Source organism: Bombus huntii, chromosome 2 (assembly GCF_024542735.1).
Source record: "Bombus huntii isolate Logan2020A chromosome 2, iyBomHunt1.1, whole genome shotgun sequence".
NCBI lineage: Eukaryota > Metazoa > Arthropoda > Insecta > Hymenoptera > Apidae > Bombus > Bombus huntii.
This window is the reverse complement of record NC_066239.1, coordinates 384,972-403,680: the sequence shown is the minus strand read 5'-3', so window position 1 is coordinate 403,680 and position 18,709 is coordinate 384,972. Positions and strand designations below refer to the sequence as shown.

Here is an 18,709-nt window from a genome sequence, read left to right as displayed (position 1 = left end):
TGATTCCATTTTAGCACTATCCCTTATTTTACTAAGCACAACACTTTAACAATTTATTCATTTCACGTTGCTACCTTGCAATTTACAGCCCTGGGCCCATAACCTGTTGAGGTTATTCGGTGTGTAAACAGAGAAAACACGTGGATAAATTGTAAGGTAGAAAATATATTTAAATAGAAGTGTAATAAGTAAAAATACAATTTGAGCTGGTCCAGATCCGCACGCTAGCTGTGTTACCTAATAACTGAAAAACCCCGAAGCCAACGTCGCCTGTCTACTGTTTATGGCCTGACTTCGTCGCAGTCTTTTGTCTACACGCTGTCGATGGCTTCAGTGCTTGAGAAAACTAAAAAAGACCAGATGTAGAGTTTTCTTAGAAGTGGTAACCACTTCAACACTTAGGTTTATTATACGCTCTTAAAAATCACGGAGAAAGCAGGTAGTTATCTAACAGGAAAAGCGGGTATTTACCTAACGGGAAAAGCTGGTTATTCCCATGAACAAGGTCACCCACGAGCCACATTGGTAGGAAGTTTCCTCTTCCTATCTTCATTCATTAACGTTGGCTATAACCAATGGGCATCGCGAATCGTTACTCTCATTTTCCTAATGAAAGGTGTGAACAACGAATTCGCATGCTTAGTTCAAAAGGCACACCCACACCGAGCTGTCCTCCGTGATAACACGGGAACGAACTACACTTAATCTCTAGACTTGTTCTTAGGACTTGAGCTACACTACAGAACAGTCACCGCATCTCTAGACTTGTTCTACAAACAGTTCGAGTAACAGTAACAATCGAAGCTCAGAAGTAACAATCAGTCATCACAGTCGCCAAAATCGAAGACATTCAATCGACAGAAGTCACATCAGCATAGTTGCCAACACGAAACGAATCTCAGGTTGTACTCACTCGTAGTATGGCAGTCAACATACGCATAATTATATAAAATATTGAAGTTATTGGATTGTTGAAAATATATATTATAACCTGTTAATATCAGCGTTATACTCATTCAACCACCCTTATTGTCTTAATCGAGATAAGGGATCGATCGGTTCGTGGCGTCGATTATTCAAATCGTAACAGGAATTTACGACACCCGTTGGCGCACTTCTTCGAGATCGCGTCTCCCCGCGAACGGTCGAAACAAGAAGTTTGATTATTTGATTATGCTCTTTGGTATATGTATATCTATGGTAATATCATTATGCCCCGTATAATGTATTGCTTTTTATAAATTCGGTTAATTATTTTCCTCAATGCATCGGCTATTCCCCGAATTGCTTTGTGTACTTTACTTTATTATTGTTTGACAATTTTTAAGTTTTTAATAACAATACCTTTTTTCAACAATCAATTGTTAGCTTTTTATCGAATAAAAATGTGATCCTCCCTTGTTTTGCTTTAATTTTTTCTTTAAATTTATAACAGGAGTATTTACTCTGCTCTCGACGTGTACTCGTCATTGTTTGATTTTATCTGCGCACCCCGTAAGGGATTTTCGAAACTAGACTCCGCAATTAAAGGTTAATATTGCCTGTTCTTGCTGTTTGCGGGTGATTTAAAGCTGTTTCGTGCCATTGATAATTATCGCAGTCAGCTACTTATATAATCGAACCTTACCAGCCTAGAATTATAGTTGATTCGAAATAAATTAACTCTTAATCTATTTAAGAAACAGTATTATTCATTACACACATAGAAAAAGCACTACATACATTTTTTTATTGCATAATTAATTTTCTGTTGTCTGTTGTAAATAATATTTATGATATTGACGTTACCTTTTCGTCAAACCTCTCTTTTGCTAGATACCTCTTCAATAAAACCAGCAGTGCATTTAAAACTTCCGGTTTTCCTAACATACGTAGTCATTAGATTATTTAAGAACGTTAACATGTACATTAAGAATTCTGTCTTATTATCCGTGTATTCCTCCTCACTTGCAATACTGATCAGCAGACTCGCCTTTCTATCAGTATTACCTTTGTAATATGTTTGAAAATACACATCGATTTTTCCGTTTAGTCATCTGCGGTTAACGTATTATCACGTTTTCTCGGACATGCAAAATCAGTTAAATTTATGTTTGATTATGTTTAACTTAATAATATCACATAAAGTACGACAAAGTACCACAAGTAAAGTACCACAAACGACTCGTAACCGAATTTGTATGCTAAAGAGTTATATACACGCGAATAATAATAATGATGATACATGTATATTATTTATCATGCAAGCTCAACGTTGATATGAGAATACAATTTCTGAAGCATCCCGATATTTACGATATTTTAATTGTTATGCGTTTCAATCACAATAAAGTGTTGATGCATACTTCTTCATTGAAAATGTATAAGCAGTTTTCCAGTATCGATTATACAATTTGCTTACGCGAGATTCGTAAAGCTATTAGGTTGGCAAATAGAATATTTCATCTATGCATAACGAAACATTTTTGCGTTTCCCGTGATGTGTATTGGTAAATTCGGTTTGTAACAACGTATCTTTTAAAAAATTTTCTTTGAACAAAGTTTTCAACTGCATAAATTTTTAAGCACATACAACGAAGTATCGATATCAATGTAATATATTTTACAATAATATAAACATTTAATTCATTTGCGAGTTACAACAATACAGATAACAACATTTACGATATATATTATAATACAGTAATTTTACTTTTTTGTCTAATTACAAGTGAACAAACTTATTTATATGGAATTAATTTATAGCTAAAAAATATGTAATTTCATAAATACATACATGCTTCGTAAAAATTAACGTATCACTATTTATTTAAATTTTTCATTTATTGTTAAATAAATTGATTGTACTAGTTGTATTAATCGGTATGTCATTTTCAGCGAATAGAAACGATGTAAAATTTTGCAATTTTATTAATTTATTCTTTCGGAAATAACTTGTTTTCCAGGTGAGAAACTTTAAAGTCCTTCTACATACATACATGTAACTAACAAGTTTGCTAGAGACGCTTCGTGGTTTTGTAAGTTTCAAGAGCGTTGAATTCCGAACAAAGAATCGTACTTTTTGCTAGTCTGTTGGATACAATTTGGTTGTAGCTTGTAATTATTGTAACTGCTCGTTGTTACATCTGACATGCTAATCTAGAATCTAAAGTACGTTTTGCTTTGTCGTCATCCATTTTTCCGTTTCACTGGTCAATAATATAGTATCGTGGGCGAAAGGCCTAAGAGATATCGAGCGAACTACAAACAATGTCGCGAGAAAGCCGAAGTGCCGACAGGCCCAATAATGTACCGCCGGTCCTTCAATCGAATAGTTTCGCAGAAAAAGCCTGCGTGACCCTAACCACTAGCGGTTGCGGAATACGTGCGTGGTGGGGCTAAGACAAAAGACAAAGGGATGCTAAGAGTCAAAGACGAATCAACAGTTAGTGTTAGTTGAGAAGCCACAGAGTATTAGTTGAGAAGTCAGAGAGTGCGAATTGAGTTGTCGAGATAGTGTTGCTAGCGTTTTCCAGAGAGTGTGGTCTGCGTGAGAGAAAACGTTAGAACCGTAGTGACGAGAGTTGCAAATCAACTATTTAGTTGTCTTAATTATGGTACGTCATTGTGACTAGTTCATGTTAAACAACCATCGTTTCCTGTTTAACCAACATCTGTTTAATCCATTTATTGTAAATAAACTAATTGTAGTAAGATCCTACAATAATGCTAATTTTTTTTGGCAGTATCCAAAAAATAAATCAAAATATTTTATCCGAATCGTTCAACGGGACAACAAGAAATATTCGACAAAAAATCACAGGAATATGATTCCTTGCCCAATTACTTTTTATTAAACATCATTTTTCTTTTTGTGATAAATAAGCTCAAAGAAGTTTCCATGACAATTATCGTCGCTGTCTTACAAAATTTTTGCTCAAAAGCTGCTGTTGACAAGCAGAGTGCAAGACTAATTAGAAGCTGCCGGTTGCAGAGGGTATCACAAGGGCATGAAATTACAATAATTAGCCCGACGCTGTCCAAGCTCGAGACTTTTAAATCCCTTTTCTGCGTCATGTCAAAAGTACACAGGGAGGAAGAAAACAAATGTTAAGCGACAACAACTAATAGAAAAGAACAAGAAGGGCATGGATAAGGAAAGGGAAGGAGAGAATGGAAAGTTTAAGTAAAAGAGCCGAACTGAGAAGTCGCGAGATAATAAAATAAGAGGCACGACACATTTTCGTTCGACGGGGCAAGGTAGCGCTCGTTAGGTAAATTGCAGGACAAAAGGGGTGGAAAGATTCCGGAGCAAAGATAAGCCCAGAATCAAGCCGTGAGATCTTGAAGAGAACAAGGTTGACCTATTTATCTTATAACAGCGATAATAAGATCAAAAAGTATTATAAGTAGAAATAACAATCGCCGTGGGACAAGCAGTCTGCCGAGTGGCAGGGAGCAAAGTAAATTGATGGTGGCTGTATTACGTGGAAATAAAAGCGAGGAATAAACACTCCCTCAGCACCGAACCGGGAAGGAATAAGATTTTTGTATTGAGTCTGAAACTGGAAGCTTTTGTATTATTTTAATTTGAGATTGGCATAAATTCTTGAATGGCCCTCGATGTGCTTACATTCTTTGTTCTGACCCGGTTTTGAGAAGTTGCAGGAAAATGGACTGGCTTCTTGCATTTATTCGAGAATAGGAGTACTAGCTATTTTCATGAGTCATTCGTAAAGAGTGCTCTTTCCATTCGAACAGAGGAAAAGAAATAATGTGTATAAAATAACACAATTTTTCAAGGAGCGACGTGCATATATGTATCGCTATTATATATATCTTTTAGTTTATTTTGAAAAAGAAATTGGATTGAAGTAGCTAGGATTCATATGTACTCTTTAGCGTGTAGGTACTTTCATACAATGCGTGTAAATAATTACAATTTTGCATCAAAAACATTTATACATATTTAGATAATTGCACAAACAGAATGACCGAATTCTCACTGATGACAAAATGCGTCATTTTGACGAATTTGACAGCTTTAACAATGTAGTTTGAAAGCACTCTATTTCCTTAATTTAAAAGAAAATGAATATAAAAAGTTGAATCTGATATTACATAGTACTCTTATTTTCAAAATGTCTTAATAGTACCTCGTTATAAAAATTTGCTGTTTTAAAATAAGAACGTTTGATCCTTGAAATGGTAAAGATAAATTTCGAGAAAATTGATTTTTGTTCCTAATCGAATAAGACATACACCAAATTTTTTTGCGCGGGATGGTACTCTTTCTACTTTGATATTATAATATCGTTACTAATTCTAAACGTAACCTTAACTGATCCATCCCAAATAGCAAACGACTTGGTATTTCACCAGTCGAACGACAGACAGAATTGTTTGGTCCAAACTTTACCTTATTTAAAATTTTAAATCACTTCTGAATATTTGGATAATTTTACCAATATGAGTGCGATAACGCGGTTAAAACGTCAACATGTATGTTGCGTTGGTATGAGGTGTTACGATTGCGATCAAAAGATATTCCTAACTAATTACTATTTAAGAAAAATTTTGAATGTGTCCGAAGAGGAACGGGTCCCGCAATCACTTATTATATGATGGGGTATATTTCTAATAATATAATTACGAAAATAGGCCCTTAAGTGTTTGATTGTTTCGATTGCCGTTGTAGATTTATAAGGGTGAAAATTATGTGAAACCGTCAATCATTGACAATATGTATTTCATGACATTTTGACACACTCAAAAACCGACAAATTCTGGAAATATATTCAATTACTCTGTTAATTCCTAAACCACTGTGGCATGTCCTAATTTATTGTACGTCATTCTTCATTGATAGTAAATTATAAAATAAAAGCCTACCGTTGCATCGGAAAATTTTTTATATACCAATACGTCGCACCTATACATCGTACATATATGTCGTATATACCAATTCGTAATATTTTTGGTTTATACTAATTGTCCTCTTATTTACTCATTCTGGTTCGTGTCACGTAAAATTCGTGATGAGGAAATAGAAGAAAAAGGAAAGAACTGAGCAACAGCTCAACTTGACTGTCCTTTTATATTTTTATATGGTTTATTCCAAAGGTGGTTAAGTACAATATTACAATGTTATGAAGTAGCGAAGTTACAAAGTATTAAAGTGGTTGTTCAAACCGCGGCCAAGACCATGCCCAAGACTGAATACTCGCAGTTTTATATGTTTGAGTTTGTAGCAGTTGAGGGGCAAGGAGAGGATCCTGAGTGCCCTACGTGATGCGGGGAAGTTTGGTGCTGGGCTGTGTGTAAAGGTAAGGTCAAAGTCTAAAAGTTTATTATCAAGAAGTGTGGAATGACGATGACAGTTAGGCCTTGACCTAACCTTTGCACATGGTCCAACACTAAATTTTCCCCATTACGTAGGGCAGTCAGGATCCTCTCCTTGCCCCTCAACTCCTACAAACTTAACATATAAAAATTATTTTAACTTCGCTACTTCATTGTAATATTGTATTTAATCACTTTTGTGAATAAAAACCTACAAAAATATAAAAGGACAGTCAAGTTAAGCTGTTGCTCAGTTACTTCTTTTTTTATCACGAATTTACGTGACAACGCCGACGTGCATTACTGGTGGGTCACACGTGTCTGTTCCGTGAGGCGGAGCGCATCACGGTGGGTCGCACTTGTATTTCACAAAATAGATAGTACAAAATAGGTTCATGTTATTTCATCTCAACATTATAAACAGATATTCAATAATAAGAACATAACAATTGAATATTATAAACTTAACATAATTATTTACTTTTTATGCAATTTTTTAAAAAATGTTAGACAGAGTGCCGGCTGGTCCTTACAACGATTACAATATGTCGATACTTTTTTGGCATTATTCGTAGCATACTCTCTACCTTTTATTCTAGAAATACGTTTATAACGTTGTTTACACCACCGTCTCGTTTTTCACGCGGGCCCTTGGTACGACTGCAGAAAATGTGAATGATTTTTAGGCTGTACTTCATTTTCACTTGGTATTTCGTCTCTGTGGCGATTCACTGTACTTAAAAGGCGATCAAGCTTTTTTTCGCGAAATTTTAAAATTTTAATACTTTTAGTATCCCATTTTCTATATATTAGGTTGTTCGAAAAGCTTCTTTTGTTTTATAAGGAAGTAATAGACGCACAATGTTTTTTGTTTTATATTAGTTTATTGAATTATGCACGAACATAATAATAGTAATAGAACGAAATGGAACATGCCTAATTCAATAAAATAATATAAAACAGAAATTGTTGTTCATCCATTATTACCTTATGAAACGATAGAAATTTTTCGGACAACCTAATACATACCATGCATTTACGAGGCAAATCCCGCATATTAATTCTATTACAATTTTTCTAACCATTTTACGGTTCTGCGCAAACAACTATAATAGGATGACATCTCATCGGATAGACCAGCCCCCTTTTTAGCATCATTATAAAAAACAAAATGTCTGGCTTTAATTTACTACTTTTCCCCTGAATAAAAATACACCTGTGATTTTTGGAAGTAGCTAGCATATATACTGGCCTTTTGTGTTTAGAATTTTTTTGATTGAATAAATTTCGTTGTTATTGGTTCTGGGTTCAAGTTCTATTAAGAATAATGGTAATGGTTGCTTCGTATCGTATCTTGTGATATTGTTTATTGTTCTTGTTTGATGGCCAATTTTTGTTAGTTCGTCACTTAATGTTTCTGTGTTAATTTTTGGATGTAATCCTCTTATAATTATTTTGTATATGTATTTGTGGTATATAGCATTTTTTCCTTTAATTCTTTGATCACTTTCCTATAATTTTCTGGGGTGTTTGTTTGAATTTTTACCTGTTCTAATTTTGTTTGTTTTATTGTGTAATTATCCTTCCCAACTATATTGTTTAGTGGATCAATAAGCGGGACTATTATTTGCGCCTCAACAAATATTGGTGGTGGTTTTGTAATGTGTGTTGGTTGAGTTGTGGTTTTGCTTGTTGGGTCATCGTCTATTTCTTCCGTTAGCGAGCTGAAGGAGTTTCTTAATGGTAATTCTTGCAGCCATCGCTGATTTTCTGTGTCTAGATTACCTGTTATTTTTCGTTTTTTATTGTAGCTCGCCACTTTCCAGCTTTCATCCTGTTGAGTTGTTTCTTTATTGGTTTCCATATCAACTTCGATTGTAACTGAGCAGTCCTGTTCTTGGTTTATTTGTTGACTTGTTTTTGATGTGTTTGTTGTTTTATTTATGTAGCATTGTTCGTCTTTGTTAATAATTTTTATCGGTGAGATTTGTTTTTTCATGTTAGGTTTGCTTGTAGTCTTCTTAGTAGAAGACACCAGGGTTTCCACCATTTAGTTATGGGTGTAGCCGTTCGTAACTTTCTCTTCCCCACTCGCCGCACTTTTCTGAAGCACTGTTTTTCACGTCCGCTTAGCTCGGCTGCTCGGACAGAACTGTTATAATATTTGAAAGGAAGATTTGAATTATCTTCTATAAAACATCATATATAGGAAGTGGGATGCGAAACTACTCTTACGAATGCACTATACAAATAAGTTATTCACATGTAGGTAGAAAAATGTTCGCAAAGTCGATTTGTAATGTTGAGAAATTATTTTCCTTACTTTAACAGCTTTGGTATTGTGTTTCTCTATATCTACTTAGTATTTATTGAATCAAGGAACATTTTTCGCTGTGTGATTGTTATTGCTACCCGCATTTTGTAGTCTTTTAAGTTTTAGTTGCTCCAATTCTTCGGTATTCTGTAATTTCTCGTTTGTTCTTCGTATATTTTTCTTTCCCAACTTTTCTATATCTTACAATTAGTTTCCTTAATATCCTAGTTATCCTATCTTGACTAAAAGTTCTGTCGTCCTTCTAATGAATCGGCTTTCCACTTCTTGTCTTGCTTATTCTAGTCTTTCATCTTTCTCCAATTCGCTTCGCTTGTTTCTTTTTAATTGACATTGTTTCTAAAATACCGCATTTTTGTACATTTATTTTGTGTCATGTTTTCTCTTTCATTCCTATCCAATTCTCTCCGTTCTTTTTGTTTCTTTTCTTTCTTTCCTTTTCTTTTACTTTCCAAAGCAGATGAAATGAGAACGGACACGAGCGTGAACTCAATTTCAAGACGAACCTGTCACTATTACATGCATGCTACGTACATTTCATTGCACAAGTCATAAATATCGATGGTAAAATGCAATGCTGGAGAGGAAAACACTTAGGATTGCAATACTCTTACTGCAAATATTTATGAATAGATAGAAGAAAATTACGAAAACTATCGCTTTCCATTATCCTTATATTAGATTCTGTAACGTACAGAATCCACTTTTCTTTTTTGTTGAAACTATAGAAAACCTACGTCCCTTCCGATTTTGATGATTTTTAAATGTGCTGCAAAGTTCAACATTTTGAGCAACTTTCTTTTTTACATATAACTACTGGTCGGGAATAATTGCCGAAATATTTGCAAAAAACTATGGATACCACTACAGTGAATTCTGCTTTATAATTGTGTGTCCATAGCGTATGCGTCTGTATTAGTTTCCAACAGCCGGATAGAGTGACCTGGTCGAAAACTACCACTAATCTTCTGTTTATTTATACAAAAGAGGATGGGGTGAGCTCGGGTAAAGCTCCATGTACAATTGCATGCCCGGGACTGTAAAAATGTCTGTTATAATTCAATTAAAAATGAATGTCATCGATGTATCAGGTTTGAGATAGCTTTTTCAATTCGGCCACTATGAAGCAACCTGCAATGCTTGCGTGCAATAAGAAAAAATTTATTATAAAAATCGTAAATGAATTAATATTGAATATTGAAAATTATGAAAAAAAAATACTTTTATTATTTTACGCAAGCCAGATTAAGGAAACTAACTCAAATGAAAATCCAATACATTGATGATATTCGGTTTTTATTCAATTATAACAGACATCTCTTACAGTCTCACATATGCAGCTGTGCACTAGTTAGTTACTCGAGCTCCTCCAATTCTCGTTTAAAATGTGTATGCAATTAATAGAAGAGAAGAGTTAAGTTATTATATCCGTCCACCGCAAGGTTGCCGGCAACCGATGCTAACTCATATGCCTTTACGAACGCACAATTATAGGTAGAATTCAGTATGATGGTATCGATAGTTTTATGCGCGCATCTCGAAAGTTATGGCCGACCGATAGTTACATATACAAGAAAAGGTTGTTCAAAATATTGATTTCAGCAACATATCCAAAAATTATTTATTATTATTACAGTTTCACCCCTTTTTTGAACTTGACCGCTAAATTCGAAAAGTTTTAAATAGCCAGAAGTAACTACCGCACTAACATTCATTTACTTAATTTTTGACATAAGAGCTTTTCACTTTTGAAATGATGTTCCTTAAGGAAAGACAAAGAAAAATATATTGACTATTTTAAAGGTCTATAGTAGAATACCGTCCTGTATATGTATAGCTATTGTTAATCTTGTAAGGTAATCGCAAGGTGAATGCAAAAATGTGTTGGTCTAACCTTATGCTTATAAAAGCTGCATCTAAACAGTTGCAGAATTAAAATGAGAATTAAACGACAGTATACCTGATTCAGTTGTACATTAACTTTTGAAAGTTCTAATAGTAAAATCACCATCTGTGAACGACAAAATGAAAAGTTATGTGGTTTGGGTGTGTAATAAACGATCAAAGATTGTTGAAGAAACATAAATTATCATAATTTTATTCGTGAAAAATTAGAGCGTAGCAGAGGAGGAAGGGGCAAGTGAAATGTGCATCCGCAGTTAATTATTTGTTATTGCTTCGATGAAAAAAGAAAAAAGGAACGAAAGAATGTACCGGTTTCCTAAAATCCTATTGATAACTTTTCATTTCTTCATTTTTCTTCTGTTTGTTTTCACTTCATCTCGATTGCTCTTTAAAACGTAAAAAATTTCATCGCGGCCGTTAAAAGGACGCTCGAACAAGGCCATAAATAGCAGCCAGAACTGATTCAATTCAATTTGTTTTTGAGTATAGCTGCTTATTCTTGAGTTGAATAGCCCCTCCCTTTTCGCTTTGCTGCTAATTAAGCAGGCGATAAGCACAAGTTCCCAATTAACTAAAAGCCTCCCTTCATGAATTCACACCTTCCTTCAGAATCTTATTTATCCCATTCACTGTTGGCCATTGTTGTTCAATATTCGATATAACGAACATGTTGAACTCTTCGCGCCCGTTGCCCTTTTTACAAGTTCACCATCCTTAGCTAGGTCAGAATTATTATTTCTCGTAAATCTGTTCCCATCGAAAATCGTTTTATAAGCATGATTTACTCGAGTCTTTCTTATATCTTCTTCTGAACGTCTGTTTGGATACCTTTGTCGAACTTACGAAAGCACTTTGAGCTTATAGAATTATTCAAGTAATTGATAATTCACAGAAGATCTTAGTTTTATTGAAAAATTATTTCTTTTATACGCGTGCGCCTGTATATGTATGTGTATATGTACAGAGTCAGGTCGGACGGGTGGTACAGGATACATATAAGATTAAGTAGGAAAAGAAGAATAACATTTTTTCGTTTGAGACTCCGTTTTCGAGAAAATCGAGTTTGAAATTTTTATCGAATGGACGCGCACTTAACTATTGCTTTGAATAACACTCTTCTAATTTTGTAACTTTCAATAGGCGATTCTTGTAGACTTTTGAGGGCTAAATACCAATTCACAAACGACAAATACCCATATACAGTTTTGAAACAAATCAATTGTTTGTCACTATAAACTTTCTACTATGGAGATTTTTAGCGCTTTTACAGTAGCAATTATTGAGTTGCTCTCAATACGAAAAATTTTCTGGACTCTTCCAGATAAAATAATATGGATTGTTAGTACGTCATAGACATTTACATATGTTTAAATGACAATTGTTTAAATAATAAGTGAAAATACATCACTTTTTGCTTACATTTTTCAGACATTAAACATGTAGAAGAAAATCTTGCCGTAGTACGCAATAGAACAGACATTTCAACCAAAGAAAAACTACAAAATTATATTTTTTTTTTTTAGTATAAAACCGAACTCACCGAACTCCTCGGTTAATCGATAGGAATTGATGCTAGAAAGCGGCGTCATTACGAATTGCTAAGCCACATGCTTTCATTTCAGCATGTCCTTCTTCTACTTCCTCTTCAAGGAAATGCTATCTGCACTTATTATGAGGCGGATGCTTCTGTGAAAATAGAAGTATGTACTTGAAATAACCACGATTGCGGAATGGTAGTTCCGTCCTTACACTAAAAAGACCCGATGCTTGTTTCGAACGAGTTCCAACATCGCCAACTATTCGATGTATTTGGTGATCGAAATGCGACTTTGGAAGCGTTACGCATTTCTCAGAACATCTTAAATGCGATTACGATACCTGCTTGTGAATTATGCGTAACGCAGCGTGTGAAATCGTCAAAGAATAATTAAAATCTGTGTGTGTCACGAATTCGAGGAATATGATCTTCTCTGCTGTTATTCTCTTGTTTTGTTGTCCATAATAAATGACGATCTTTACGAATTTCATACTGTTTCTGAGAATTGATATTCTGTAATGCGTTTGATAAATATTATCAATCTATGGTAACGATAACAATAGAGAAATAAAATAGACCTGTTAATTATGTTACGACTGATCGCGGAGAGACGCGGTCACGAGGAAAACGCATCAGCGAGAGGCGTAAATTCTCGCTACGGTTCGGATAATAGATGCCGCGAATTAGTCGTTCCCTTGTTTCGATTAAGATAACAGAGGTGGTTAGAATGAGTTTAACACTGAATTAACAGGGTTAACATAAACTTGTACATTTGACAATATTTAAAAGTAATGTAATGAATACGCCACAAATTATTTAATGATAGGGACAATTAGTTTGTTAGTAATTCGACCCGACTTTATAATATTTCTTGATGTATTCGTTAGACTAAGCGATTTTATTCGTCAGTACCTCTCGTTGCGTTCCGTTTGAATCCTCAAATGATACTGATTGCCCTTCGATCCTTTTCTTTGTCTTCTCTCGGACACGACCCTCACTATGCTCGGGTCGCGCCACCGTTAGCGCCTATGATCACGTGTGCCACCTTCTTATTGTATATGAAATAACGGACCGAAGGCGAATCGACGTTTCTAGAACTCGCTGCTTGATGAGAACTACGCGCTTGTCGCTAGATTGTATATATTTCGCCGGTCATATAAGACGATCTGTCTGCGACATTGTAGTACCACGAGCGACGGTTAGAGTGTCACGATCTGCGCACTTCAAATCCGATGGACTGACGATGGAGATAAAGATGTGGCGGCACTCAGCGACAATGTATATCGCTGAAGTGCCTAATGAACCATCAACATCCGAACGGTGCTTCCACCGAAGGTTCTAGAAGAAAGAGCACGTGGCAACGGTCGCGGACGCCGAGCAAATGCATGGACGGTGGGGATGTTGAGGGATGACAAAAGAAAGTAATCGGATCCGATCGAAAGTCAAATTGTAAGAGCTTCAGTCTTGGAAAGTCACACGTAGAGTTCGGAAGTGGATTGTAAAGTGGATTGTTGTTAGAAAAAAATAAAGTTCCTTTTTTTTATTTTTCACCTCAAATTTCTTTTTTTATTTTGTTATTTTACGTGACACATGCTTTAAAGTATATCACACACAATTGTATTATTAATTATTAAAGTAAATTATTAAAGTTAAAATATATGCATCATATTTTTAAGAAAAATTATAATTTAGATATCAAAAACTTCATTCCGACGTGTTTGTGTAAAATGTCACACTCTGTAGTGGTGTATCGTTCACGCATAATTCGCGTCAAACTCTGCCGTACAGAGAAACAGCCCCGCGCAAAATTCAGCCGTACCTAAGAGGTTAACGAGTGTAATCTATTCATTTGAACTATAAACAATTTCTTTTGTCAAGGAAAAAAGTGCAGTGCCATAAAATCCCATGAACAGGGAGGTCACATATGAGGAACAGGTCTACGCCCTATCAATCTTATCTCAAACAATTCGTTTAAAAATTTCTATATCAGTCGATTATGGTGAGGTATATTACCATTGTGCATAAAATGAGTGAAGTGATGACTCTATTGTGGTATAATTACACGTAATTCGCTTAGGAGATGTTAGCATGGAATTTGCAATTATGTTGCACTCTTCATCGATGCAAGTAAGAAAATATGGTCCATAATATGATTTCCAATAATTCCTGTCCATACTTTTGTGGTGAATCATCCTTAGTTAAATCATTCAACCACTACATGTGGATATCTATATGCCTAAATTTTGACACTCTGTCGATTGAGGATACTACAACTTAAAAAACTTCCTTCATCCGTAAATAATATATGCTCCAAAAAGTGTAGGACGAATTGTAACTTATCTAGCATTCAACGACAAAAGCTTCATTAAGTAGTATAATCATTCGTTTGAAGTGCTTGAACTCGACGAATTTTGTAAGGTTGTAAGCCTTTTTCTCGAATTATTCATGTGATTGCCGAACCAGTTTATGTAAGTCTAATAGCAGATAAGCACGAGGAAAAGCGATAATTAACCGGTTCATTTTTACACCAATTAATGAAGGATCGATCATCAGATATCGTAATTTATTCTTGATTACTACATTATTAACATAGCCGCTAAAAATCGCAATATTACGGGATGTCCCCTACATATCTTCCATTATTTCTATATTCTGATACATTTCACGAGCTGGTCTGTAACTTCCCGTCGCTTCGAAAATAATATGCTACTTTTTCATTACATATAAATATATGTCGGGTTTACATTAGAATTAGGATTAGGGGCGTGAAACGAATCTTCGTTAGGATTACACATTGTTGTTATGCAATAGAGAAGACATTGACTAGTGCAAATATGATTATTAATACAAGTGTGGATATTCTAGAATCGACAAGTAACCGCGGTGATTAGACACTAATGACAATGGCCTTAGGTTCGATAACGAATCCGTGGTCAGCGGGATAACAGGATGTGCTTTCTTCCAAAGCCCAAATCGTACTCGACTTGCTTGGCTACGATGGAAGTGTAACTAAACTAACTCTCTTCGTTAAAACGTGGAGTATTCACCGATCGTACAGACGCTAAGTAACTCGCTAATACGACCTCACGAGAGAATGACTTTCCGTAGCGATGATGCTGCAGAGGAAAACTATGATGGGGTGTGTCTAAGGACACGAGATCATCGGATTCGTCGAGGATAGCCCCCGTTCAGGAAGTGAAGGAAATTGACGTTGCTGTTAATTGGTCAATTTCCATGTCGGCTAGAAGAGGATGCTAGCCGCCCTTGGGAGAAGGTTGCTAGCGGGAAGCATCGTTCGTTGAAAAATAGATCTCCCTATCTTCTCGAAGTTGGGACAAAGACTGTTTGTCTGTTCGAAGGACATTAGGTAACTAGATCTTAATGTTTATAACGGTCCTCCGGCAAGCTGAACATGTACTACGGAGATGCGTCAGCATCTGGTAACCATCATACTCGAAGAATAGGGTCTGCGTATGGCGAGCCACGGGACAGAAACCGCTGGAATGTTTACTGTCGCGTGCTGCTACAAATATTTCTTTTAAGGAGAGCTATAGAGTTACTCCATACCTTTGTTAGACAAAGCGTTCATCCCGTGACAGCGACTACGTTCGGCGACTGGTTGTCGCATCGAGCCCAAGCTCATTATCACAAATCTCGAACAAATACAATCAGATCGATTGACGATAATTGTTTAATTACGCTTATGATAGAATCTAGATTACGGTGTTAAGGGATTTTCCCGAAGTTCCGAAGGGAAGGCTCCGATGTCCTTTCATCCCCGACATATAAATGTAAACATATTGCGAACAAAGCTAGTTTAAGAACTATTAATACTTTAACATTTATTTTCGGGAGAAGGGATGATTTGCGACTCATGGTACCTTTGAGACTTTTGTTCCTCGTGACGAGTAGAATTCGTTGCAAATCATAAAAATTATTGACCTTGAAGATTAAGTTTGCATGAACTTTTTTTCACAAATCTCTTCCGAGCCAGGGGCGTAGAATCGTGTTAATATGATTTTTACACTTCCTTTTTATACACCTTGTACATAGAAATGTGAGTATTTTTCACTGAATAAGTTCATTTTTTTACGGAAATCGGCAAAAATTAAAGGATGCTTGTAATTAAATGCTATCTCGCATTACAGGTGAATATCTCCGTATTCTTTTGTTAAAAACGATCTATTGCAGCATTTGATATTTTTTTTTATTTAGTTGTTTACATTCATAATTTGTCCGATTTGGACATTTGGTAAAATACATTTGATATTTGACAATAAATTGTCGCATTTTAGTTGCATTATACCTCTTTTGCGAAATTAAAATTCGCAGACCAAGTGATCAAAAATTGTACGAATGAAAAATACAAATCTGCCTAAGTGTGGAGCAAATTGTAACATATTACTTATAAATATAATAGAATATCTTTTTGTATTTGTTCTAAAGATACAAAGAAAATGTTGCACATTTTTGTAATTACTTCCTTTTATAGTAGCCTACTATCGTTACTAAAAGTTATCTCATACACGCGAAAATATCGAAAACTTCTAAGAAAAATCGCAACAAGTGTGAAAAAAGAGGAGAGCAGTGGAAGGAAGGAAAAACGTGTACATTTACAACCACGGTGGGTTTCACGTTCTTTTTATGTGGTTCATACAAGTATTTTTGGGAAGTTGCCGCTTTATTCGATTTGTCTGTGAAAAGAGAACAGCATAGCTGGCTCGGTTCGCAAAAAGTATTACTAATATTTCACTGGGAGGGAATGCCGTAAAGTCAATATCAACGCATATTGTCGGTGATAGCGCGCATTTCAAAGGCGGATTAGTTTCGGTGTTGTATTTACAAGTGGTCGTGAAAAGAACAGCTTAGAAGTAAAATTGATCATGCAATCTGTGGATGCATTATAATAACTCGCGGCATTCGTTGTATTTTGTTCGTTTTTTCAAATTCATATGGAAATAATTTTCCACGGTAATTAACGATCTCAGAAACTGGTTGCTGAATATTGTTAGTTAAGATAATTTTGTTTTCCTGTCTCGAGGAATAGATGAGAAGTTGCTCGCACGTACATCGTATCGTATATAAATAACTATATATATAGTTCCTTACTTCAATTGTTTCCACTTAAACTTAATTACTTTCGTTAAAAACAAGATTGATCGTGTGCCAAAACATTCGTCATTTATGTTTTGTTTAAGATTAAACGCTATGTGATATTGTGATTGTGCGCTAAAAATTTTCACCAAGTCGAGATTGCAATCTCAAATACAATCAATTTGCGGATTCTATTTGGAAATATTAGCAAATCCGATAAAATAATAGCAATTCTTATGTAGAGGATGGATCTATTCAAATATCACTATTAACGGTCTATATGTCGTGAGCACTTTATTAAAGGTATACTTTGATACGAAGCGCAAGTCCAGGTATAATAATCTATCGAAATAAATACGCGCGTGTCAAGAGACTCCGTATACACTATGATGCGTCGATATGCTTACGCTGAACTCTCGCTCGTCATTTCGTTTGTTTATTTATACTGGTCGGTGGACAGTCGGAAAGTTTGAACTCGACTGCGTTTGACGGTTGAAAGTAGCGGCGACATTGTTTTGCTCGGAGTTCATTACTCCTTGCAATACCCGTGACCTAACGGTCATGATACTCCGAAACAAAACAACAATAAGATTTGAATTTATCCTGCTCGCGTGCCGCTACACTTACATAGAAACAAGATTAATTAATCAGTCTTGGCTCTTTTCTTATAAGCTAGATAGTTTCTTATCGAGAATACTTCAGAAAATGCAGGATTAAGAAAACAACTTCAAGGCATGTTAAAATGGTATTGATTATTGTTTCTGTATTATTTGTTGAGTACTAGTCGAATTACTTATATTAATACTAATATAATTACTAATATTATTTGAAATATTTATGTTTCATATTTGCCGATATAAATGTGGCTCTTTCATATAAGACGATAATTATTGTGGCGTGTTGTTCGTTTATGTTCGTTGACGAAATTTCAAGTAATATTTTGACAGATGTCATACGTGTTATTTTTAACACTTGTCGAAAAATGTGCCAACTAAGTTACTTATTTGAAATATTTATAACATTGTGTGTGTTCAAGTGTATTGTGAAATGAAAATGCTTCATTAAAATTTTCTTTTGCGAAAGACTTACCAAAAATGTCGTTCGGATAAATTAAGAGAGCTATTAACGTCATCAGTAGTGCTTTTTGCCGATTCACCATTTTGTTACGGTTATCGATCTAGCTAGAACAATAGAAAAAGGTAATTAAACGCATGAAAAAGAAAGGATTAACACAATATTCGAAATAATTAAACGGCAGTAATTAACCATTTAGAACAAGTAGAACTCTTAACTTTACGTGTGAAATTTCCGTTTAATTTCATATCTCATTTTGGATAATAATCAATCAATATGAGTAGCGCAACACTAACTTTAACTTCTTCCTAATTTAGTCATCATAGAGACATTCCTGTTGAAACAAAGAATCGTTATAGGGTTAGGGATATAAAAATCTTCGATTGGCGGAAACCGACCTTGGCAATCATTTTGCTAATAGTAAAGGGAGGTCAATGTGAGGAAAA

The 18,709-nt window shown here is 35.1% G+C and overlaps 1 protein-coding gene across 1 annotated transcript in view; it reads right to left on the bottom strand.

Annotated features, from left to right (window-relative positions):
* LOC126873505 (lachesin-like) overlaps positions 1 to 18,709 on the bottom strand; it is a 102,742-nt gene that overhangs the window by 61,816 nt on the left and 22,217 nt on the right. The window contains exon 2 of the mRNA XM_050634445.1: positions 18,279 to 18,366. Coding sequence (XP_050490402.1) covers positions 18,279 to 18,348 — 70 coding nt within the window. The 5' untranslated portion in view covers positions 18,349 to 18,366. The remainder of the gene's footprint in view (positions 1 to 18,278; positions 18,367 to 18,709) is intronic.